Source organism: Pygocentrus nattereri, chromosome 6, assembly GCF_015220715.1.
Source record: "Pygocentrus nattereri isolate fPygNat1 chromosome 6, fPygNat1.pri, whole genome shotgun sequence".
In the NCBI taxonomy this organism is placed as follows: Eukaryota; Metazoa; Chordata; class Actinopteri; order Characiformes; family Serrasalmidae; genus Pygocentrus; species Pygocentrus nattereri.
Genome location: NC_051216.1, coordinates 40604586 through 40630481, shown reverse-complemented (window position 1 = coordinate 40630481; position 25896 = coordinate 40604586). Strand labels below are relative to the sequence as shown.

Genomic DNA, 25896 nt, shown 5'->3' with positions numbered 1-25896 from the left:
TAAATCTTTCATTGATTTAATTTCCACTCAAAACAGCCTGTAAGTACATTTTATTAATTGATCTGGAGATTAGATACAAGATAATCCACTTGCATAAGGAAGGAGAAGGTCAAAAAAAAGAAGAATTTTGAAAAATGATAAAGCCTACAGAGAAACTAACCACTAACACTGTGCCCAGCAGAGCACTTAAAGCTTTGAGAGAGAGGAGAAAATCAAGCTGCTTCAGATCTGCAAACATCCACAAGTGTTTCTGTCCAACCTTCCACTGTGAGACTTATAGCGAGTCTCCTGAAAAGAACAGAAGCTGTAACAAAGGCAAACCGATGCTTCATGTTCTTCAGGGCAAAGTCAATGTTCATTGCGGATACCATAAAAAAATTTGGCCTCAAGAAGCCCAGGCAAAACCCTAATATATTCCCCAATTTGGCCACTAGAGGTCACGAGTGGGCAGCAAGTTCGCTGTTCTTCAGTAGAACGTCTCACGAAGTTTGTGTAGAGTGAAAAGGAATCTAGTCGTGGGTTAGTGCTTGCAGTTTCATTGCAGCATCTCTGCATTTTACAGCTGTATATTATGTCCAACCACCCCCCCCCCCCCCGTTTTCAGGGTCATTAGATTACTCCGCGAGTGCATGCTGTCCACAATATCAACTTATTGCAGTCCCCTCCTCCCCAATGGCCACTTGTTTAATGTAGGTGTGACCAGAGATGTTATAAAGGCAGAGACTGGTCACTGGTTGAAATAAAAATGGGAAACCTCATAACGCTGAACATGATGTGTTTGCAAAGAAATTCTCACCAGTGAAGAAAATGACCTAAGCCTTCTGTTTACGCAGCGAGCAGGGAAAGCACCTCCTTGGTGGAGATCAGTGCAAGCAACATAGCCAGAAAAACCAGAAAAAACAGGTTTTTTTGTGCATTACTCAACCAAATGCTGATTATTCATAAGTTTTTTTTTGGCAGAATTTATGAATTATTTTGAAAATGTTTTTGAAATAGTAATTTGACTTTCATGTGCAGGTAATTTGGTCTCTCCTCTTTCAGAAAGACTGCACCTTGGTCTTGTATGGCTAGAAATAACTACCCTACGAGATGATACAGATGGCCACAGAGTGACCATCCTATAAGGACTTCGAAGTGGTAAGTTGAAGTGTGCAAAGTAAAAGTATTGAAATGAAGCACTGATCACTTGATGTAAGCGTCAGCTTGACGCTTATTGGAATAAAACTTTATAAAAACCGAGTAAAGATTATACAACAATGCTAATGATGAAATATTTACAGGAAAGGACAGAGCAGACTCTACCTGCTCAGGAGACTGAGGTCATTTGGAGTGCAGGGGCCACTCCTGAGGACCTTTTTTGACACAGTGGTGGCATCAGCCATCTTCTATGGAGTGGTCTGCTGGGGCGGCAGCATCTCCACTGCAGACAGGAAGAAACTGGACAAACTGATCAGGAGGGCCGGCTCGGTCCTAGGAACTCCTCTAGACCCAGTGCAGGCGGTGGGAGAAAGGAGGATGCTAAACAAGCTAGCATCCATGCTGGAGAACGACTCCCACCCCATGCGTGAGACTCTGGCAGCACTGGGCAGTTCTTTCAGTGACCGGCTCCTTCACCCCAAGTGTGTGAAGGAGAGCTATCGCAGGTCCTTCCTTCCTGCTGCTGTGAGACTGAACAACCAGCACTGCTCCCAGTAGACCACACACACACACATACAATATACACACATATAATATACACACATACAATATACATTTACATTCAGAATGCGAACATTCTTCATTGTGCAATACGTTCATAAGTGCAATACAGATTTTATGCAACTCTTATTTTATTTTATTATTCTTATTTTGTTGTAAATAGTCTAGAGATTTAGCTTTAATTTGTATTATTTATAATGTTGATAAGGTTTATACTGTTTCCCATTTCTATTACTGAGTGCCTTACTCCTGTTACTCTGCTGCTGCTGTAATACTGTGAATTTCCCCGCTGTGAGACTAATAAAGGATTATCTTATCTTATCTTATCTTATCTTATCTTATCTTATCTTATCTTATCAGAGCCTGTCAGTTTCAGTCCCACATAAGGAACATACCCATATAAAAACACAAGGGCTTAATTGTAAGGAAAGGAATTTGGATAACAGAGAAAAATGCAAAGAAGAAAGTATTGTCACAATTTCAACAGCAATGTGGCTCAGCATATGTCAATTCCAATGGCAGAAATCTGATCAGATAGTCTGGGTAAGCTGCCGCATCACAGAACACTACAAATACGAACGGATCCATCAGAGTATTCACAGCACAGTCATACAGACCAGCCCGTGGATTGTACGGGTCCAGAGGGTCTGGCTCCATCATTCCTGGTCGACCCAAACAGACAGCCCCGGTCACGACTCTGGCTCTGTAGACGTACTTTAGTCCAAACTCATCTGGGGTTGAGTAATTGTTTTGGCAGGAGTACCAGGCTTCTTTGGCAAAGTAAGTGCCATGACCACAACTAGCACCTTAAAAAGTGGACAGAGTAAAGATCAGTGCGACCAATAAATACTACGTAAGACATTGATAAAGAAGATAAATCTGCAACGTACCATTTCTTCCAGAGAAGCTGCGATTGAAGCCGTTCGCATTGATTTTCTGACTGTTTTCTTTAGTGGTGCCATGATAGAGAAAGTGTTCATTTTTCTGGTACGGGTATTTCTTGTCTGCTGTCTCCTTCAACACAGAGTACCTCTGCCATTGTTGCTGATTCTGGATTCTCTGGATCTAAGGATAAAATTGTAGGCAGAGTAAAAAGACAGATATGCAGGATTATGATCAGATTATGCTCAACATTTTGAAACTTGCCAATGTACCTTCACAACCTGCACTGCAGACACAGATTTGTGTCTACTGGAGCGTAGAAAGTGATTCTCTATTTTTTTGTACTCTGCAGAATCCGAATGGAGAGTGATTATTTTCAGGTTCCTTCCATCCATTTTAGTCCATGTTGGTGGAGGCTGAATGATGGCTGGAAAACAGCAAATAGCAAATATTAGCAAATAAAATGTAGATTTTCTACCTCAGGGTTGCAGGGGGGTGCTGGAGCCTATGTAGAAATATTTTGTCCATATTGTTTGTCTCTCCCCCGCGACCCTGACGGAGAAGCGGCTTAGAAAATGGATGGATGGATGGATGGATGGATGGATGTTTGTCTCTCCAAATCATCAGTTTATTATTGATTTCTGATAGTTTCAGAGTATAATGAAGTAGATTTATTGTTTTATTAATTGCTACCATGGTTCATTTTAGTTAAATGTTTTCATTTATTTGATGAAGTTTTATTTGGCTAGTCATGGAAAGCAGCAGTGAGGCAAAGAACATGGGCCAAAGTGAGGTCAGTCAAATAACAAATGATTACTACAGCATTCAAATGATGTGGTAGCCCTAATTTAAATAAGAGTAAACCATGATTGGTCATTAATCAGCATCTAAGTATTTGTAGTGCCATCGATTTGTATTACCTGTGTCTGAGTCACCAATCAGGGTTCTCCTTATCCTGCAGGACTTTCCTCTGCTGTTTCTCCTTGTCAGCATCTTGAAGTCCACAGTGTAAACCTCTCCTTTCTCCTCATATGTAAAGCCCTGCTCTTTCCTGTGAAAGGCTAATTCCAGCTGGAAGCTAATGCTGGATTTGAGAGGTACCCATTCTTCTTCTTCAGCCACCTCCCAGCACAGAGTCTCACTCAATCTCTTCATCTCACTTTCTTGGGCTTCCCTCTCCTTGGCTGTCTGGATGAAGCTTGAGATGTTCAGAACTGTATCCAGAACATCCTCCTTCTTCCCTGACACGGTTAGCTTGTCTGAGGAAGAAACAAGGATGCGCACTTGGTTGTTCTTGCTAAGGGTGACGATGGTCTCCCTATCAGCTTTCTGAAGGTTGGCCAGATAACTTGACTGGACATCTCTGCTGGTGCATTCTTCAGAGATAAGGTCATCCAGGAGCTTCTTGACATTGGCAAGGCCAGCAGGAGAGGTTCCATACACCTCCACAGTCATTACAGGGAAAGATACTGCAGCCAATGCAGTATTGAGGCTCAGTGGCTGTTTGGTTAGCACTGTGTTAAATAAATAAAAGTTGTGGACTGTTCAAATGTAACATTTATTTACATTAACTTTTAAATAAACTTTTTATTACAGGGGTCGGCAACAAGTGGCTCCGGGGTCGCATTTACTTTATCTGCCCTATTGCGGCTCCACAGCAGCATTTGATTTTTAGATAAATATAAAATAATCCTCCTTTCAGTAAAATCTGATTATTATAACTCAGTTTTGACAATAAATGGTCTTAAACGCTGCAGTTAATGTATAACTTCTAATTCACCCTTTAACCCTGAAGGTTGGCAAAGAGACTGCTGATCACCATAGAAACACAGACAACAGTTTTGTAGCTAATGAGAAGGTAAAGAGAAAGATTTAAGATGAACATTGGTTATTTGGTGACGAATGGGCTTATTTCCATTTACAATCACTCCAGCTGGTTTCCTGAAATGTTTTATCTGGAACAAGAAACTGTCAAACACTTGACAGCTTTCCATTGGCCAGCTTCTTGTTCGAATGTTTCCGTTCTACCTTAAATAGTGCAGCAGCACCATTTAACCCTGAATGGGAACATCTGAACAACAAGATGGTGAGTGAGAAGCGACTTCAGCCTCATGAAAGTCGAACATCGAGAGACATTTTACAAGAAACTGTTCTACTTTTGCAATAAAGTTTCCTGCTAGAGATGCGAGAAAAGCAGCTACAGCTGAGCTGAAGCTTAAAGCAGAGCAAAGTAAATCTGCATTTTTTTTTCTTTGTGTTATATTTGTCTAGCCTATACTAGTACGTTAGCACACGGCTCCACATCAGCAATTTTTAGATAAACATAAAATAATCCTCCTTTACGTAATTTCGTTATTTAAAGTAGAACAGGAACATTCGAAGCTGGCGAATGAGAGGCTACTGCTGCACATACTGACACATATTTACAGCCACGATGATAAAATGGACATAAAATGTTGTGGCTCCTAAGGTGGATTGATTTTTCTGCAAAGGACAAATGGCTCTTAACATTTGGGTTGCCGACCCCTGCTCTATTAGGACTACTGTGGTCTCTCACCTTCTGTCCTAAATTCATTTTTGACAGCTTCCAGACCACCTCTCTTCTCAATGAAGTCATAAATGAGTTTAGACATTTCTTTGTCTTTCAGCTCCGCTTCTCTGATGCCACTCATGTCAAAAAACATCTTCAGCTCTGGATCCAAGTTATTCAGCTGAAATTGTAGAGAAACTGTAGATCAGAACATTTACATTTACATTTATGGCATTTGGCTGACGCTCTTATCCAGAGCGACTTACAATTTGATAATTTTTCAGATAGGCAGGCCAAGGCAGTGTTAGGAGTCTTGCCCAAGGACTCTTATTGGTTTAGTGTGTTTGCCCAGGTGGGGATTGAACCCCAGTCTACATGGTAGAAAGCAGAGGTGTTAACCACTACACTAACCAACCACCAAGAACAATTTCATATTGAAAGGTCAAAGCTGGGTACATATCTAATTGTAGTACTTGTGATACTCACATCAAAGCCTGTGTTCAGGTCCCAGAATGCAAAGCTTGAATGCCTGAAAAATACACAATACAATTCAGTGAATTGCTGGGAGAATGACAAAGCATGGAATTTAGGCCTCATCCGCACAAAACAGTTGTGTTTCTCCATTACTTTTTAAAAATCATCTACAGCAATGCTTGACAATCTATCCATCCACATAAGAATGCAATAATGATTGCAATAATGCAATAATGATGCACATAAGTTGTAGGTGTCGGTTTCAGAGTATCCATCTTGAAACATGGAAGAAAACTAGCATTTGCTGTGGGTTTATTTTTCTAGCTTTTTGCTCAATGGGAATTACAGAGTTAGAATTTTTTTAAACCTGACTTTGGTTAATAATCATTGAGTCACATATCTTTAAGATCATTTGGGTAGTTTTAATATTTGTAGTTGAGGTGACACCTCTGCACTAGAATTTAAATAAAAATGCAATCCAAAAATCCAAATTCAATGATACACATCATCAACTCCCACATAACCAAACACAGAGAAATTTCTGAATATTTCAAAATGCCCACCCACACTAAAACACTGAAAAAACAGTTTTTAGTGTTTACCGAAAACACTTTTTTCTTAAGGACAGGAGGCCAAAATGCAGAGAAAACAAAATGTTTTCAAAAAACATTTGGATGTGTGTCCATGTGGCCTTTTTCTACCAATCACACTCATACTGCAACTAGAGACAATGAACATGTCAACCAATTTAACACTGTTCACTATGTGACACTGTTTGTTTATTATTGTGACACTCTCCAAGTAAACAACTTATTCTTTAAAAAAATCAAAAACACACTACTATTTCAAACTCCTGATTCTTGTTTTGTTATTAATTTTTATTCTGTGATATTCAATATATATATATATATATATATATATATATATATATATATATATATATATATATATAAAATAGATATTCTATATCTATTATCCACTTTTTATATTCAATATATATCTATATAATATATCAATTTTTTTCTTAGAAAAACATTAAAACGTTGTTAAAAACAAAAGAAAACACTTATTTCACCACAAGTTGTGGGCACTGAACAAACAAATATGCTGCATATATGATAAACACAATTTGAAATAAAAACCTCACAGGAACGGTCAAGCTAATTGTGTTTATTGGTGATTTACTGTGCGACAGATTTGAACTGCAGAAAAATCACCATTAAGATTATATCGGTTTCTACAGATAAAGTAAGCGTGCTCTACTCAAACAAAAATTTAAATCCATAAAATTACCTGCGTGTTCTGGGTGCGCCAACAACAACTTTTCCTAGGTTCTTCTTGTATTTCACTTCTTCACATACAGTTTTGTGATATGCCACACTGGTCATCTTCCTGGAACACACTTTACAGACCAATCACACAATAAATGAGGCATGCTACACTAAATATAGGGTACAAATTAATCATAGTATTCAAAAGGGCCTTTCAAAAAGTCATAAGAATGAAATCACAATTATTTACTTTTAATTTATAGTTTTGTTACAATTAATGCCCTCAATTATCCCTGATATGTGGTCTGGCTTGAAAGAAAGCACTTACAGTTGACCAGGGCAGTTCTAGCAGGTCAGAACTGACTTGTGGCAAAGATGCCACATTTGAAATCACTATGGTCTTCAGTACAACTCATTCTGCAAATGTTTGTCTATGGAGATTAAATAACTTTGTGTTTCTTTGTATACATATATTAGCAATAGATGTGGCTGAAATAGCTGAACGCAATCATTAGGTGGGCTACCTACATACACCTACATACACCCTTGGCTACATTGTACCTTAAATGACACAATATCAGCAAATACACACATGACCTATCTTGTAGAGCCTAACACAACTGCTTTTAGTACTTTTTAGTAACTTTTTAGCATTAAACTCTTAGTCTACTTAGTCTTAGTCTAAGTAACGTCTTAGGTGGACGTTAACAGAAGACGCTGCCATTCACAGTGTTCTACATGATAACCCATAATTATTCCATACTTGTTGGTTGCCAAGGTATAATGTTTGTACTTGCACAACAAAGGTTGCTGACGCATCCGAGTAAGACCAGTGGATGTGTAACCTTTCACACACCCCCTAAACTTCTCATTAGTCAACAAGATCATTATTTCATCATCAGGCACACTGTGCATTACAGAACAAATGGCTTAACACTCTGTTTCTGTTTTGACTTTGAAATCTTTGTTGTGAACCTATTACTGAACTAGTGACCCTCCATTGACTAAGGTAGTGAGAGGGTCCAGTGAGATTTGCCAGCACACAAACACTTCTTCAAATATGCAACAGCGCGTGGCCCACTTCCTCTTTATGAATTTTTAAAAGCAAGAAATGAGACACTTGCCCCAGTAATTTCTTCTGTTTTTGTCTGGTAATGTTTTAAAAACTTGTGGACTGCTGTGTCTGATCCACTCATACCAGCACAACACACACTAACATACCACCACCATGTCAGTGTGCTCTGTGAGGGTCCATGAGGGTTCTGACCACTGAAGTCTGTAACTGTAGAACTACAAAGTGCAGCTATACAGTAAGTGGAGCTGATAAAATGGACAGTGAGTGTAGAAACAACATAATGTTATGCCTGATCGGGGTGTGTGTGTGTGTGTGTGTGTGAGATGAATGATAATATAACAGACCTTGATTTTCAGGCACCCTTGCTGACTGTGTCCTTTCAGCTGATTGCTTGAAAAGGTAAACAAGACAGAAAATATGTTAACATACTTAACAAAATAAAAATACACTGTTTTGTTCTTTTCTGTATTTTAACAATGATTTATGCTATAGGAGTGTACAATTAACTACCTGGCCTCCTTCTATTATCATCCACACATATCCAACTACAGAGTTTTATGCCAAAAGCTGGAGATATTCCTGACTGACCAAGACAATCACCTGAACGTACTAAAGCTATGACTAAAGGAATCTATCAGGGAAGACCTCCAGCAGGTGTAGATCTCTATGGGTCACAGACTTCAGGCAGTCATCAGTGAGTTTCACTTAAAACTCTTAATTTATCCAACTACGTATCTCCTATCATACCGTCATTATTGCTCTCATTTCACTTCAAGTGCTCAAGTACAGCGCTAAAACAACACAGCAGTACAACACAGGGTGATTCAAAAAGATTCATCCTATTTCAAAATGATTTATTTCACATGGAAATAATTTCAAAACAACACAGTAAATTGTAAATGGTTTAAATGAGCATAAAGTGTATTATGTAATTTCACAAGTGTTCAATATGAAACTCCTCCAGCTGTACAGACAACAACACCACCATAGTCAAATTCATCCCATACTCGACTGAGCATGTCAAGCATGTCACTGCACTCATAGCTCTTTCAATGCGATTTCACAGATCATCCAGTGTTGTGGAACCAACAAAGAACAATCTGAGCTGTTGGAGGTTCACTGCTGACGAACATCACATCGCAGTTAAGATGGATTCACTCTTATTTAAGTGGAGAACGCAAAAACGCTTTCTGCTCAGGGGTTGCACCTCCTCACAGACTGAAAGGGAGCCATCTTCCACTGACAGTCAGAAACGCTACGACCCCTTCTTCCAATTGATATGTGATTGGTTCCATGGTTGTAAAAATATGGTGCTTTGAAATCTCATTAATCTTTTTGAATCACTCTGTATTTTTCAATTAGGAGATTTGACCTTGTCTGTAAATGGACACAACCCGCAAACCTGAGGAAAACCTACCAGCTGTGCAATGAGGGTGTTGATCTCCTCCACTGTCTTAAAGTCAGGATTTACCACAAATACAGTCTTCAGATTCTTTGGGGAGTTTTGATGGTCATTGCTGAATTGTAGTATTGCTTCTCTGATTGCAATGCAGCTTTCTTTGATGGAAAAACCGAACGTTCCAATACCTAGTACAGGCATCGCAATAGAGGTGCCATTCCCGTCTTCTGCCTTATGAAGACTGTGATATATGGCAGATTTCAGAAGGTGAGAGGCCTGATATTGGTTTCTTTTGGGCAATATAGTATATATCAGGGACTTGGTATGTAGATTTCCTGACTTACTAAGGAAAACATCCCCAGTGAGTAGAGCTTTCTTCTCCTTTTGAAGCTTGCTGCACACCTCCTCAATCTGACAACCTCCAATGTTAAGCAACTGTTGAGCAGTAGGGTTGTCAAAAGACAGGGATTTAGACACTGGACATATCAAGGCATCAACACTGTAGTCATGCAGGTCACCCTCAGCTATTGTTAAAGTGATGCACCTGCTTATTCTGTGAACAAATTTCCTTGTACGGCCAGACTTATGGCCAGGGCTAATTTGCCCTGGTGACTGGAACACCTTGCAATGCCATTCCTTACATCTGGCATTTACATTGACTTCATGTTTCTTAAGTACTTTGGCCTCACCAGCATTGGAATAAGTCAGCTTCTCTGTGACAATGGAGGACAACCGCTGCTTTACCATGATAATAGCATCTTGAATATGTTCCTTTTTTCCTGTAACTTTAAGATTAGGACGGTTCTGCACTCTGGAAGCCAATATAGTTATGGCCATGTTCTTGACTTCTGGAATCTCTGACAAGTTCATACAGGACTCTACAAACTCCATTTCTTGCACAGATCTGAGAGGAATCATTTCAACATAGTCTGACACCATCGATTCATCATTAATGTTTCTTTCCACAGCTAAGTCCTTGGTTGCGTTCTCCAAAAGTGTTCTGGACTTATCTGAGAGCTTCCTGACCACGTCCTTTAGGCCAACTATTACAATTTTAGAGCTGGTTTCCTTGAAAGAGAGATCAGCCTCAGCTGAGACAAGTGAGAGACAATCATTCTTCACCCTTTTCCACATATCAACCTTTACTGGCAACTCAGCAACAGTGTACTTCGTCAGGAAGGCTTGGGCTTCTCTCTTTGCTTTGCACTCCCAAGTCGGTCCAATTTGCAATGCAGCTAAAGATTCTTTGTCGACGGCCATCTCTAGAACTATCTTTCTAGGTGATGTGCTCTTGCCAAAAAAGACGTTTGCACGAACCATCGTGAGTTGGTTCTGAAAGTCCTTTTTGAGTGGTTCATTTTTCCCAATGAAATTGAAAACTTCCTCATGAACAGGAACGGTGATGTTTGTACGAATGCCAGACAAAGTTGTCATTTTTCCAGTCAGAGCCTTCTGGAAGCTTGAGTAGAATAGAGCAGTGGTAAAACCCACACCCAAAAGATGATGTCTCTGTTGCACCACTTCATATGCAGCTACAACAGAAAGTAGAAGTAAAACAATCACTGGTCATTGTAATATATAACTGCTCCTGACGTCTCTGTCAAAAAGAAAGTTCATTTCTGATAATGTCAATCATGGGTATCAGACATGTATATGGTTTTATGACTGTTATTCTCTTTTCTGGTGTGTTAACTTAAGAACTTAAACTGAAGCTAATTATGATTTACTATTTCTATTTACCTGAATTTCGTTCAGCAGCAATCACGCTTTAAACGTCAAACAACTCAGCCTAACAGAATAATTAATTAACTTGCTATGTTCACATTACCAGGCTAAAGTGGCACAAATCTGATTTTTTTGCTTAATGTGACATAGATTTGATGTGTTCAGAGATATGTGGACACAAAAATCTGATCTTTTCAAATCTAGCCTGAGCCATTTTCATAGGCAAACCCAGGTCAGATACATATCAAATTTGGGGCCATCCAACCTTAATGAGAACACTTAAATAGGAATTCCACTGTGCAGGCTGTATTAACGAGGCAGCAATGCCAAATCTGAAGTTAGTTCCAGTCAATGGTGTAAAAGCATCTGACCCTTTTTCACTTTCGTCTTGCTTGGACAACAAACAGCAGAGAGCTGCTCAGAGCAAATTGTCTTCGGTATGAAGACAATTTTGCTGTTCATGGCACATGTGGTTCACTAACACGCATGTGAGTCATTTGAGAACACAGGTTCATTCACATTAATGACAGATTAAAGCCGCTTGCTTACATAAATGTGAACCGTCACAATTGAGTAATGAGACCTGTAATGTGAACGCTGCCAAACAGGCTTGTCACAATCATGAAATTTTAGCTGATGATTCATTGCCATATAAACAACTGTGACGAACAATGTGGGTGTTTTAATTAATTGTATGCAACTATTAGAGTAAGTGATACGTTTTTTTTAATCCCACAAAGGGGGAAATTCCACCTCCGCATTTAACCCATCCGTGAAGTGAAACACCACATACATAGTAGTGAATACACACACACACACACACACACACACACACACTAGGGGGCAGTGAGCACACTTGCCTGGAGTGGTGGGCAGCCCTGTCCACAGTGCCCGGGGAGCTTTTGCCTTGTATTTCACTTTACAGGCTTTACACTCACCGGTCACTTTATTAGGTACACCTGTTCAGTTGCTTGTTAACACAAATAGCTAATCAGCCAATCACATGACCAGAACTCAATGCATTTAGGCATGTAGAGGTGGTCAAGACAACTTGCTGAAGTGCAAACTGAGCATCAGAACGGGAAGAAAGGGGATTTAAGTGACTTTGAACGTGGCGTGGTTGTTGGTGCCAGACGGGCTGGTCTGAGTATTTCAGAAACTGCTGATCTGCTGGGATTTTCATGCACAACCATCTCTAGGGTTTACAGAGAACGGTCCGAAAAAGAGAAAATGTCCAGTGAGCGGCAGTTGTGTGGACGAAAATGCCTTGTTGATGTGAGAGATCAGAGGAGAACGGGCAGACTGGTTCCAGATGATAGAAAGGGGCAACAGTAACTCAAATAAATAAACAAAATCTCTGAGGAACGTTTCCAACACCTTGTTGAAAGTGTGCCATGAAGAATTAAGGCAGTTCTGAAGGCAAAGGGGGTCCAACCTTTTACTAGCAAGGTGTACCTAGTCAAGTGGCCGGTGAGTCTATATAATAATTGCGTCAAACTTAAGTAGTGTGAAAACAGAGAAATCAAGAGAAACAAACAATATAAAAGCCTCTAAATCCATTTGAATTTAAATGAACCAACTGTCATTTGATCTTCTTAATGATTTTTATCTTAAATTCTATGATACCGCTAGCCATGGCCTCTCTTTTCAGATTGACAGGTTGTTAACCACTTAGCATTTTTCTAAACCTGTTTCATTGAAGACACAAAGAACAAACATTTTTGGCCACTTCTAATAAATCTAGTCATAGTTTATTTTCTGTCAACAGGATTTTTACACCATATTCACGTCTGGTTAAATAGCAAAAGTATCTCCTACAGCTTGCTGGCTGAGCTCTTTGGTAGACTGGCTTCATGGAAATATAAAGTACCCTATTGCACCCACACAGAAGTGCAGAGTGCAGAACATTTGAACATTATTATTTCATAATCTGAAAAAGATACATAATTTGCATGAACATAAGAAAAGCCTTACCATGATCATCCTTGAAGGTGATAACCACACTCTTTTGTTTGTTGAGCCAGAGTAAAGATTTTATAGCTCCTCCTCCACTTCTCATTTTGCTGCTGAAATGTCCAGTGAGGATGTCTTCTCTGATGGTGCTCATGTCCCCCTCGACCAGGACTGAATTGGTAAGCTCCAAATGGGAAACTTTAATGTCCATACCCTGTGGCTTCTTGGTGGTGCATTCACTCAAGAATGTTTTGATGTCTAGAGACATTACAGTGATGGTCATAAAAATAAATAAAAGAATGAAGGAATAAAGACCACTGAAACCAATGCAGTTGTCCACTTAAAAGGCCCACTAGTGGGCCCAGACTGTAATTCCTCAGTGCTATAACTGACTAACTCAGTCAGCCTGACTTGTTTTCCATGTAATAAAAGGATAATAAGCCCTAGAATGTAACTGTTCTGGGAATGTAAGAAGCTAGTGCAAATGTTCAAACTCAGATTTCTGTTTAAACTCACCAATATCTTCTCTGAAGGTGACCACGATCCTGTCTTCGTGCAGAAGCTCCCAGGTATGTTCAACATTTTGGCTGCAGCTACTAATGAACAGTGTGACCAATTTGTTTTTGCAGGTATCATTGAAACCGGTTAAGATGAAGCGACGGGGGTCCCACTTCCGTGCCACACCTTCCTCTTTACACACATCTTCTGATATCCCAAAGTCATTGCCTTTGTCATTAACCTTCACTAAAAGTGAGAAATAACACCGGATTGTCCATATTTTCACCATTCGGAAAGAAGTACTGCTTTTGTAAGTTTCATATGATCAGAGTTTGTGTAAAACTTTCAGACCTTGCAAACATGTCAAAGAAATCAAGACAATCACATACATTTACAGTGTAACTCCTCTGATGGTCACAGTAAGCTACAAGCTTACAAGGCCAACCTTAGCAAAGGACTAATGAGCAAGCATACAAGGTCATTTGTGCAGGACAAAAACAACAAAAAAACGAATTAGTCTTACCTCTGTGAATTTTGGATGGAGACTTTTCATTCAGAATTAAATATGAAAAAGAAAAAGATACAAAACTGCATTGTGAAAATTATAATTTAAATGCAATTCAATTTATGGCGACACTTTATTTTGACTGGCCCTTTTAGACGAAACAAACACTCAACAGACTCTTGGTATCATAAAAAAAAATGAGAGTTAGGATTAGGTTTTGGGCTGATGTTATGGTTATGGTTTAGGATTAGGGCTAGGTTGGTTCTGGGAAATGGAAGCAACATATTAAGAATACTGTATATACATCTACTGTAATTGTAATTAATGTATTATCTACAAAGGACGACTCCAAATAAATTGTTACCCACTTTTACTTGCTTATATACAAACACATAAATAGATGAAAAATTACTGAATGATTACAGACAGGTTTATACCATTTAATGCTTGGATAGAAAATGATTTCAAACTTGATCACAAATCACCTGTCTGACTTGCAGTGGTTTCCCTGTGAGTGTCTTCAGCTTTGGTTTAGGCAAAAGAGGTGGTTTGAAGTTTGTAGCTTGAACACCGCCTTCCTTTAGTTGCTTTATTGTGAAATGAACTGTTCCTACATCTTTGAAATCAACTTGGTGGGTTCTTTTATTGTGAAACTGCTGCGAAACTGTTAATGGAATTAAAAAGAGTGACAAAAATGAAAAGTTAAATTGGTGTGACTTAGCATGTCTTCATGTGTCAGTTTAGGATCTCAACTGCCCTAACTTCAATACACTATCAGGCATGTATAACCCCATTTCTAAAAAAGGTGGGACACAAATGCAAATAAAAACAAAATGCAATGATGTGCACATCTTCTAAAGTCTATACATCACTGAAAAAGTACAAAGACAACATGTAAATTGTTGAAACTGAAAAATTATATTGTTTTTTTAAAAAAAATATTTGCCCATTTTGAATATAATGCCAACAACATGTTCTAAAGAAGTTGAGAAGGGGCAACAAAAGGCTTGTAAAGTTGTGTAATGCTAAAAAAACAACTGGTAGTTGACTGACAACAGGTCAGTAACAACACTGACTCTTTCCACAGTAAACTTGAGGAGGGGTTCATCACTCTGTGAAAGACTGCACGATCAAATAGTGCAACAATTCAAGAATAACATTTCTCAACATAAAAGAGCAGAGAACTTTTACTTTTCATCATCTATGGTACATAATGTCATTAAAAGATTCAGAGAATCTGGAGAAATCTCTGTATGTAAGGGACAAGAACAAAACCCATATCTGGGCCCTCAGGTGATCTCTGGGCCCTCAGGCAACACTGCTTTAATGACTTTGTAGTGGGAATCACTGCATGGGCTCAGAAACACTTCTGAAAACCATTGTCTGTGAAAACAGTTAATCACTGCATCCACAAAAGCGAATTAAAACTCTAAAACTCAAAGAAGAAACCAAATATAAGCAGAATCCAAGAATGCTGCCACCTTCTCTGGGCCCAAGCTAATTTAAAATGGTGATGGTTTAGGGGGGCATTAGTGCACATGATATGTGTGATGTGCACATCTGTGAAGGCACCATTAATGCTGAACGATATATACATGTTTTGGCAACATATGCGTGCCTTCCAGACAGCGTCTTTTTCAGGGAAGGCCCAACTTATTTCAGCAAGACAATATATCCATATTAAAAGAGTCTTGGTGCTAAACTGGCCTGCGCCGATCAGACCTGTCACCCACTGAAAACATGTGGTGCATTATGAAATGAAAAATACGACAAACGAGATCCTGAACTGTTAAGCAGTGGAAGTCCTTTATCAAACCAGAATGGGAAAACATTTCACTTTCAAAACTACAGCAGTGTCTCCTCAGTTCCCAAACTCTTACAGAGTGCTGTTAAAAGAAGAGGCGATGAAACACAGTGGTAAACATGGCCCCGTCCCAACTTTTTTGGAAAGTGTTGTTGGCATTCAATTCAAAATGGGTGTATATTTTTACCAAATCCAATAAAATTTCTCTTGTTGTCTTTGAAGTACTTTAAAACAGTATTTTTAATCCTAAAAATATGGTTTACATGACTTGCAAATCACTGTATTCTATTTTATTTACATTCTGCACAGCACCTCAACTTTTTTGGAAATTGGGTTGTACTTTGGACCTTTTAAGCTTATTTACATATCTTTTTTTAATATTACAATCATGTGACACAGGAAAGCTTTGTTTATAGAGATGTATAACAAATGCAGATGTTTCTAGACTGACATAAGCAAATAACATCGTACCATGCTCTGGGGCAGGAATAATAATGCCAATCAGGCCTAATGACCCTGATTATGGATCAAGATACCAAGAGGAAGATATCTAAGTCTTTAGATATTTCTTTGAAAGAGGGTTCATCACTGGCACATGGATGGCAGGTGCTTCAGTCACAAAGACTTTTCAACTGGCCAGTGTTTCATTGGAAACAGTGACTAAAGTGACCTCTGCATTTAGATTTATGGAAAAGAAATCATTATTGTTGAAAATTGGTATCAGAAGTGCACATTTAAAAACTGTGATGCTCATGCATTTATGCAAACTGTAAGGAAAAAAAGGCTACTGTTCCTCAGCTGACTGAGAATGTCTATGGAGGATGTGAGAGGACTGTGCCAGCAAGATCAGCCCATCTCCAACAGGGGTGTCCAGTCTTATCAGGAAAGGGTCGGTGTGATTTCAGATTTTCATTCCAACAAAGCAGCAGCACTTACCTTTGTGACTTTTGGAAACAGGCTTTTCATCCAGGATTTTAGTGAAAAAGAAAGAAAGAGGTATGAAACTGGTTTTTGAAACACCTCATATAATTCTTAAATAATTACAAACAAGTTTATTCAATTTAATGCTTATATAAACCTTAAAAACCTGGTTTCAAATATGCATAACTTGGACTGGCAGTTTAGTTGATTTGCTTAAAATAAAAGGCACACTTGCTAAATACTGAGAAAATCAAATAAATAAAAATATAAAGGCAAAAACAAATAAAAACAAATCACCTGCCGATCAGCAGTTTCCAGTGGTTTTCCAGTGAGTGTCTCCAGCTTTGGTTTAGGCAATATAGGCGGTTTGGAGTTAGCTTGATCATTGCTGTCTCCCAGCAGCTTTACTCTTAACTCAGCTGTCCCCACATCTTTGAAATCAACTCGGTGGATTCTTTTACTGAGCACCTGCTGTGAACCTGTGGAGGGGAATGAAAAGACAGTGACAAAACCACTGTTTGCTTTCTTCTCTCTCCTGTGCCGGTCAGCTGAAACAGATGAAGCAGTGGCAGCAGATCAACAGTAAATAACGCAAACACTGAAGCTGCCTTCTATACTCTTATTAACTTCAGTGCTTAAAGGAATTAACTGACTTAATGAATATCTTTAGTGTACATCCCATAAATAACTCAATATCTTTCCATAACAAACATTTTCAACTCTGGTTTTTAAGGTTGTTACTGTAAACACAAGTGTTTTTTAGATTTTGCTGTGGTTTACTCTTGTTTCATCTCTAAATCATAAATACTTAAGCAACTTGTGTGCTAATACTGCCCCCTTCTGCAGAAACTCAGACTGCTAGGCAGGAGTCCAAAGCCAAATCGATTTGCTTTATATATTAAAATCAAGTGTTTTCCATCATTACAGGAAGGATCAGGGGTTGGCAATGTGCACCTCTAAGAAGCTGAAGAACGAGACTTCAGCCTTCAGAGACATTTTACAAGAAATAATTAAATTTTTGCGGAAAAGTTTCCTGCCCGAGATGCGGGAAAAGTGGCTATAATTGAGCTAAAGCTTAAAGCAGAGTCTGCGTTTTCATTTTTTACTATTGCATTACCACATACTGAGACATATTTAAAGCCACAAATGTTGTGGCTTCCAAGTCGTTTTGATTTTTGTTTGATCTACCACCCTGCAAAGTTTATCTCCACCCCTACTCAGGGCCTGAATTTCATTGTGGAATTGCAGGTATTGTGCATAATTTTACCATTTCCCACAAATGTAATACTTACAATGCGGGAAATTCCCGCAGACATGCACAGAGGTGGTTAACGATGTTTAGCCAATGTTTGGACCGTGTGGAATGTGGGACAACTGGCCAAACAGATTGACTTCTGCTCTGGACAACACACTTGATGCGCACTCTCACCCTTTAACTACGAGCCTACGGGCACCCTCTGTTTAGCTGAGTTTAGTCGAGTTTTTCCAAGATGTTTTCCATCAAAAAAGGAAAGCAAAAATTCCCCCTGGAGGGCACATCACGGTACCAGTTAAAGTGAAAAGCAGGAGCTGACTAGGTGTTTACTTGCCTGTACAAGCTTAAAAAAACACATGACTCACTGGAAAGCTGGCATTCAACAATAGCTCAGTAATTCTTAGTCACATCTGGCACGGATGAAGGAGGCGGAAGAGAGGGTTGGTGGGTGTGGTTATTGTGCAGTATCTACTTTTTTATACTTTATACTTTATACAGACATTTCACCGGCGTGTACAGTATATGACAATATTTGTGTTTGAAAAAAAGTAAAAGCTGAGCTGCTGGTGACTGAAGTCACTTATACCACTTCTTGCCATCTGGTCTAAATCGAAAAAAAAAAGTAGTTACCAAATAAGAGAACACAGTGCAGTAAAGTTCAGTAAAGTTCAGTCTGGCTCAGTAAAGTTTGTTTTCGGTGCAATATTCAAAATGTAAATGCTGTACCATTTAAGATGGAATGGAAAAATTCAAAGAAGCTGATCATTTTCTGTTCTCTGCTGCCAAAATCTCTGAAGATGCTCCAGAACAGCGCACCCATTTAGAGGAGAACGCAAAGTCGGATGACTGATGTTGAAGTGAAAGTTGCCATGTGTTCTGTGGTGTGTGTACAGAGAATGTGCAGTTCTGATGCATGTACAGAGCAGGTTTATGAGGAGCCTGGCCACTTCCTATTCCCCCCGTTATATAAAAAAACAGGCCTGCTAAACAGCAGAGGGCGCTCGCGAGTGAGTCCTCAATGAATAGGAGTGAATGGAGCTCAACAGCTAAAAACGAAGTTAAAATAGTTTCTAATCACTCGCCCAGAACGTTTCTTTCATTTTAGAAAGTAGAAGGATGAATTTCACTAAAAAAACGAATAAAACCTGCATGTTTCCTTTTTTTTTTTTTTACAGAAAATGGGTTTTGGGCAGCAGAAGGCGGGCATTACTGCTAGAGTGTGATGATTGGCTGTTCTTGCTCACTGACGTCATGAACATACATGAAGTGGCGTTTTAAACTCCTACAACTCGAGTTTAAAAGCTCTTATAAATATAACAGTGGTGTTACAATGTTTTATGATAATGTGTGTTCAGGAAATTAGTATATTCCTTTACATTAAAAAATATTTAAGCATTTATAAACTATGATTTTGCTCAAACTCTCCATATTAACACATTTGTTTTGGAGCGCCCTCTAGTGTTGGAGAAAACCGGAAGACGTTACAGAGTGGCAGTTCTGCTCTCTACAAGTTCTCGGCTACTGTATCATGCTAAGCTTTTCTAAGTTTTTCCTGGCTCCGATTCCCCCGCCTTTTTTGTTAGTGCCACCTATCAGTGAACTCCTACACCACTGATCAGTGAGCCCTCTAAATTATAAATGGGAGAAAGTGTTTATTTATCCATTCAGATGTGGAAAATTGACGTCATAATTCTAAAATGGTGTCATCATTTTTAAATATCATCAAACCTTTTTTGAAAGGAAAGTATAGTAAAACAGCAGAGACTCACATTTCACAATTTCTCAAATAGAACATGCAGTGACAAGTAGCGTATATTTGAGGTCTACTTGGTTTCCTTTGAAGGATCTCTGAGGTGAGGAAGCCGGGGGGGTCTAAAGCATTTTTAAATTTTAGAATTTATGATAACACTTTAGTAAAATAAAAATTGCACCAGATTGGAATACTTTTTCATTTACAAGGCAGTGTATGTGTTTCAGTTACACACAAAAATGAATAACAGTAAGACTTTTGTTATTTACAGGCTTAAAGGTCTGACTCGATATTTAGGTCTCAAAAGCAAAATCAACATTATACTAATGAAGATATGACAACAGTAGTAGATAATTCACTCACATACTCAGAATACACGTCGTTCACAAAGTTTTGGCTGAGTTGCTTTTTCGAATACTCTTTCAACGCACATGCCAAGGTCAGAGTCACCCACTTGAAGGTCACAACAGACATATTTCCACCAGAGAAGTCTACCAATCCCCAAATCCTACAGTGTTGCGTTATGTCTTTGTTTTTTAGAACACAAATTATGTATTTTTTCCCTTTACTATACTACAAAACTACTTAGGTTCTTGTTGGAACAAAACCTTGTCTTTGTCATTTTTCATGTTTTGACAGAATTTGGAAAGACCAGATGAGCTTTACATGCATTATGATGAATCTGTCATGGAGAATGGACCATTCATGATGAAACTGCCAAAAAATACTTGAAATAAATTAATTATTTCTCTGTTAACTTCCATTAAAAGTTAGGAAAAAGTTCCCCCTCTCATGTAAAATTACCTTTCTGGAGATAAACACATATATAAAACACTGCCTGGGCCTCTCTTCATACAACCCACTGATGAATCGGATGAAATGAAATATGCAAACTGAGCGTGTGCACTGACTGAGACAAACCCCTAAACACAAGTGAAACGGACAAGAACTGATAAACTTACTCAGTTAATTAAGTACTTACTCAGTAATTAAGTACTTATTCAGTAATTAAGTACTTACTCAGTAATTAAGTACTTACTCACTAATTAAGTACTTACTCATTAACTAAGTACTTACTCAATAATTAAGTACTTACTCAGTAATTAAGTACTTACTCAGTTAATTAAGTACTTACTCATTAACGAAGTACTTACTCAGTTATTAAGTACTTGCTCATTAACTAAGTACTTACCCAGTAATTAAGTACTTACTCAGTAATTAAGTACTTACTCAGTAATTAAGTAATTGCTCATTATCTAAGTACTTACTCAGTAATTAAGTACTTACTCATTACTAAGTACTAACTCAGTAATTAAGTACTTACTCAGTCAATTAAGTACTTACTCAGTTAATTAAGTACTTGCTCATTAACTAAGTACTTACCCAGTAATTAAGTACTTACTCATTAACTAAGTACTTACTCAGTAATTAAGTACTTACTCAGTAATTAAGTACTTACTCTGTAATTAAGTACTTACTCATTAACTAAGTACTTACTCAATAATCAATTACTTGCTCATTAACTAAGTACTTACTCAGTAATCAAGTACTTGCTCATTAACTAAGTACTTACTCAGTAATTAAGTACTTATTCATTAACTAAGTACTTACTCAGCAAATTAAGTACTTACTCAGTAATTATACTGATATAACGCTGGGAGGGGCACTGCAGTGATCTACGGGTTTGGAGGTGCTACTGTGTTTGATAGTAAACATTAGCTACCAGAAAATATGGAGAGTGATGGAATCAAACGGCACTTTTACAACTGAGAGTTTTACGATGTTGACAATTTTCCTCTACTACCACCCCCTCTTCGCCTAGCGAGGGTGTTTCTGACCAGACAGTGCCTTAACAGTATGAGCCACTGACTCAAACCGCCGAAGACTTAACGTAGTGCCTGAAAGCAGGTCGATATTCGATAAAACCGAGCACTAAATATCGAGCTAAATGTGAGGAGACGATATGTATGGAAAAGCCTCCGACGCTCTCCCTCGCTCTGGACTCGAACTATGAGTGCGGCAGGAGCAGAGTCATCTCTCTACAAGGCTCAAGAGGGCGCCACTGGATTACTGTTAAATAAGACTCTGGTAATTTGGTGACCAAAAAGTACTTATAAAGCAAAAGTTTTGCATTAAGAGCGCTGTGTTCTCATATGTTCATTGTTATATGACCAAAAGTTTAAATAATGAAACGAGCACAACATACAGCTATGGGCGGCCTAAGCTAGCTAGGTTAACATTCTCCTCAGTCAGCCGTTCATGGTTGCTTGGCAACGACACCGCACTCTAAAGGAACTATATTTCTTGGCGGAATACTTGTTTATGTCGATTATTCTTATTAATAATAACTTAAATTTACACTTAAATTTTCTAAAAAGCAATAAGGCACTTGAGGCTGTGTGTCACTGCGATTTTATCACGGGGAAGGGGTTTTTAGGACAACTGTCCACATGCGATTTCTGAGGGGTAGCACAGACCTACGTTTTCCTCTCAGTTTCTTTTTCTGTGAAATCACTGGTACTTCACACACACACACACACACACACACACACACACACACACACACACAATCTGAAATCAACTTAATTTATCTTCCATTTATAGAAGCTGCGTGTCAGATAACAACTTTAAGATGTCACAGGTCTCGCTTGGTGACACTGTGCCCTGTGTAAATATCACAGCGCTCTGATAAGCAGTGAGGGGTGAAATGTGCCATTATGTGCCTCGTTCTCAGGAAGGAAACGGGCGTCTCCTTCAATGGAGGAACCCACCAAACACATATTAACTCACTTCACTGCCCTTAATCCCTCCACACGGGCTTTTAAAGACATAAGCAGACTGGGAGACAGTGTAGTTTGGGTTCGTGTCTTACCTCCTCCGCTCAGGTAAACGAGCAGAGCTTTCCGTTTGTCCTCTGGATGCTCCTGTATCCGCGCTGCCTCTCCTCCAGACCTCCTCTTATTCTGGAAATATAAGGCCAACGTTGTTCTCACGCTGTCCAGGTCGTCTGGAAGACCCTCGAGCACTAAAGTTTTCTCACTCATGTTGTTTTTTTTTTAAACTTTTACCTGACCAAATCAGACCAACTCCTCACCGGTACTCGTTTTCGCGGGGAAAACTAACGTTTGTCAGCGTTAGATCTCGCGAGAGCAGCGAGCACCTCGTCTACAGCCCGATAGAAGCCAGAGGTTCTCCTCACAGCTGCGTCTGAGGAGTCTAATCAAACTCCCTTCCTGAAGGAGTTCACTGATCCTGCCTGAGTGTGGATCCACACGCTACTCAGCTCTGCCTGTATACTTAGTCAGACCATGAGCTACAGATCAGAGAATGATATTTAACATAAAAGTTCATTTTTAAGAATAATATTTTTTAAAAGAATTAATGTTATTAATGGTTTATTAACACCTGTTCATGACCAACTTTAATTTATGTCTTTATGCTTATTTGAGCATGAATGATGTATTTTCCCCATGCATTATTGTTTAACTATATATATATATATATATATATATATATATATATATATATATATGTGTGTGTGTGTGTGTGTGTGTGTGTGTGTGTGTGTATATATATATACTATATGTATGTGTATATACATTACTCACCAAAAGTTTGAGTGAAATTTCAGGATGAACCTAAAACACACTCTAACCTTTACAGGTGAACTTAATGTGACCTTCTCTAAACTTTTGAATGCACATGCCCAGCTGTTCAATGTTTCAGCACTTTTTGCACAACTTGCAAAGGTGGTGGTGGTGGCGTTACAGTGTGGGCAGGTGAGTCTAGTCAATACAGAACTGCCCTACACTTTGTGAATGGTACAGTGACCAGCCCATACTACTGAATAACATCATTAATCCAGCCATTGTGCCTCTGCATGAACAACACAGGCCTAATTTCATCTTCATGGACGACAATGCTCCAGGTCATCAAGGTCGCATCATTAGGGAACGGCTGCTGGAGACTGGGGTACCTCAAATGGAGCAGCCTGCGCCTTCTCCAGACCTGAATCCCATAGAAAACCTATGGGATCCGCTGAGTCGCCACATAGAGGCTTGTAACTCTGTACCCCAGAACCTCAATGACCAGAGGGCCGCCCTTCAAGAAGAGTGGGATGCTGTGCCTCAGCAGACAATGAGTCGACTTGTGAACAGCATGAGCCGTCGCTGTGAAGCTGTAATTGATGCTCAAGGGCACAGGGCAAGTTATTGAGACGCTGACATTTTTTGTTGGCGTATACCCGCCACTGTTGTTGACTTTTGTTTCAATAAATTGTTTGAGATGAGGAAATCACCATCGCATGCTTCTACTTAAATGCCCTACTTTCATGATATAATATCACTGTAGCGTGAACTTTTTACGTTTTCCATAAATTTCACCCCGAAAGCCAAATATCCCTAACATTTTGTGAGTAGTGTGTATACAGGGGGGCAAAAAAGTATTTAGTCAGCCACTGATTGTACAAGTTCTCCTACTTAGAAAGATGAGAGACGTTTGTAATTTTCATCATAGGTACACTTCAACTATGAGAGACAAAATGAGAAAAAAAAATCCAGGAAATCACATTGTCTGATTTTTAAAGAATTTATTTGTAAATAATGGTGGAAAATAAGTATTTGGTCAATAACAAAAGTTCAACTCAATACTTTGTAACATAACCTTTGTTGGCAATGACAGAGGTCAAACGTTTTCTGTAAGTCTTTACAAGGTTGGCACACACTGTAGCTGGTATTTTGGCCCATTCCTCCGTGCTTATCTCCTCTAGAGCAGTGATGTTTTGGGGCTGTCGGCGGGCAACATGAACTTTCAATTCCCTGCACAAATTTTCTTTGGGGTTGAGGTCTGGAGACTGGCTAGGCCACTCCAGGACCTTGAAATGCTTTTTACAGAGCCACTCCTTCATTGCCTGAGCGGTGTGTTTGGGATCATTGTCATGCTGGAAGACCCAGCCACGTTCCATCTTCAATGCTCTCAATGATAGAAGGAGGTTTTGGCTTAAAATCTCACGATACATGGCCCCGTTCATTCTACCCTTAACACGGATCAGTCGTCCTGTCCCCTTTGCAGAAAAACAGTCCCAAAGCCTGATGTTTCCACCCCCATGCTTCACAGTAGGTTTGGTGTTCTTGGGATGCAACTCAGCATTCTTCTTCCTCCAAACACAACGAGTTGAGTTTTTACCAAAGAGTTCTATTTTGGTTTCATCTGACCACATGATATTCTCCCAATCCTCTTCTGGATCATCCATATGCTCTCTGGCAAACTTCAGACGGGCCTGGACATGTACTGGCTTAAGCAGGGGGACACGCCTGGCACTGCAGGGTGAGTCCCTCTTGGCGTACTGTGTTACTGATGGTAGCCTTTGTTACTTTGGTCCCAGCTCTCTGCAGGTCATTCATCAGGTCCCTCTGTGTAGTTCTGGGATTTTTGCTCACTGTTCTCATGATCATTTTGACCCCACTGGATGAGATCTTGCGTGGGGCCCCAGATCGAGGGAGATTATCAATGGTCTTGTAGGTCTTCCATTTTCTTACAATTGCTCCCACAGTTGATTTATTCACACCAACCTGCTTGCCTATTGTAGATTCAGTCTTCCCAGCCTGGTGCAGGTCTACAATTTTCTTCCTGGTGTCCGTTGACAGCTCTTTGGTCTTGGCCATGGTTGAGTTTGGAGTCTGACTGTTTGAGGCTGTGGACAGGTGACTTTTATACAGACGAGGTCAAACAGGTGCCATTAATACAGGTAAAGATTGGAGGACAGAAGAGCTTCTTAAAGAAGAAGTTACAGGTCTGTGAGAGCCAGAAATCTTGCTTGTTTGTGGGTGACCAAATAATTATTTTCCACCATAATTTACAAATAAATTCTTTAAAAATCAGACAATGTGATTTCCTGGATTTTTTCCAATCATTTTGTCTCTCATAGTTGAAGTGTACCTATGATGAAAATTACAGACGTCTCTCTTCTTTCTAAGTAGGAGAACTTGCACAATCAGTGGCTGACTAAATACTTTTTTGCCCCACAGTGTATATATATATATATATATATATATATAGTCTTTTTACATGCAAAATGATATGTCATACAAATTATTAGCATGACAAAACAAAAATGCCACAGAAATGGTTCTCATTTGCTAAAAATTATGAAAAAAA

General features: G+C 39.1%; 1 protein-coding gene across 1 annotated transcript; it reads right to left on the bottom strand.

Annotated features, from left to right (window-relative positions):
* Positions 1-1968: 1968 nt before the first annotated feature.
* Positions 1969-22854, bottom strand: LOC108425948. The gene is made up of 16 exons (XM_017695040.2): positions 22613-22854; positions 17033-17214; positions 16751-16772; positions 14496-14674; positions 14029-14050; positions 13524-13751; positions 13029-13265; positions 9348-10861; positions 8275-8320; positions 6878-6986; positions 5597-5639; positions 5138-5291; positions 3501-4094; positions 2853-3007; positions 2589-2763; positions 1969-2504 (listed from the first exon to the last, which is right to left on the bottom strand). Exons 1-16 carry the CDS (start codon positions 22782-22784, stop codon positions 2179-2181), a joined length of 4158 nt encoding a protein of 1385 aa, XP_017550529.1. The 5' UTR covers positions 22785-22854; the 3' UTR covers positions 1969-2178.
* Between the last annotated feature and the right edge of the window lie 3042 nt (positions 22855-25896).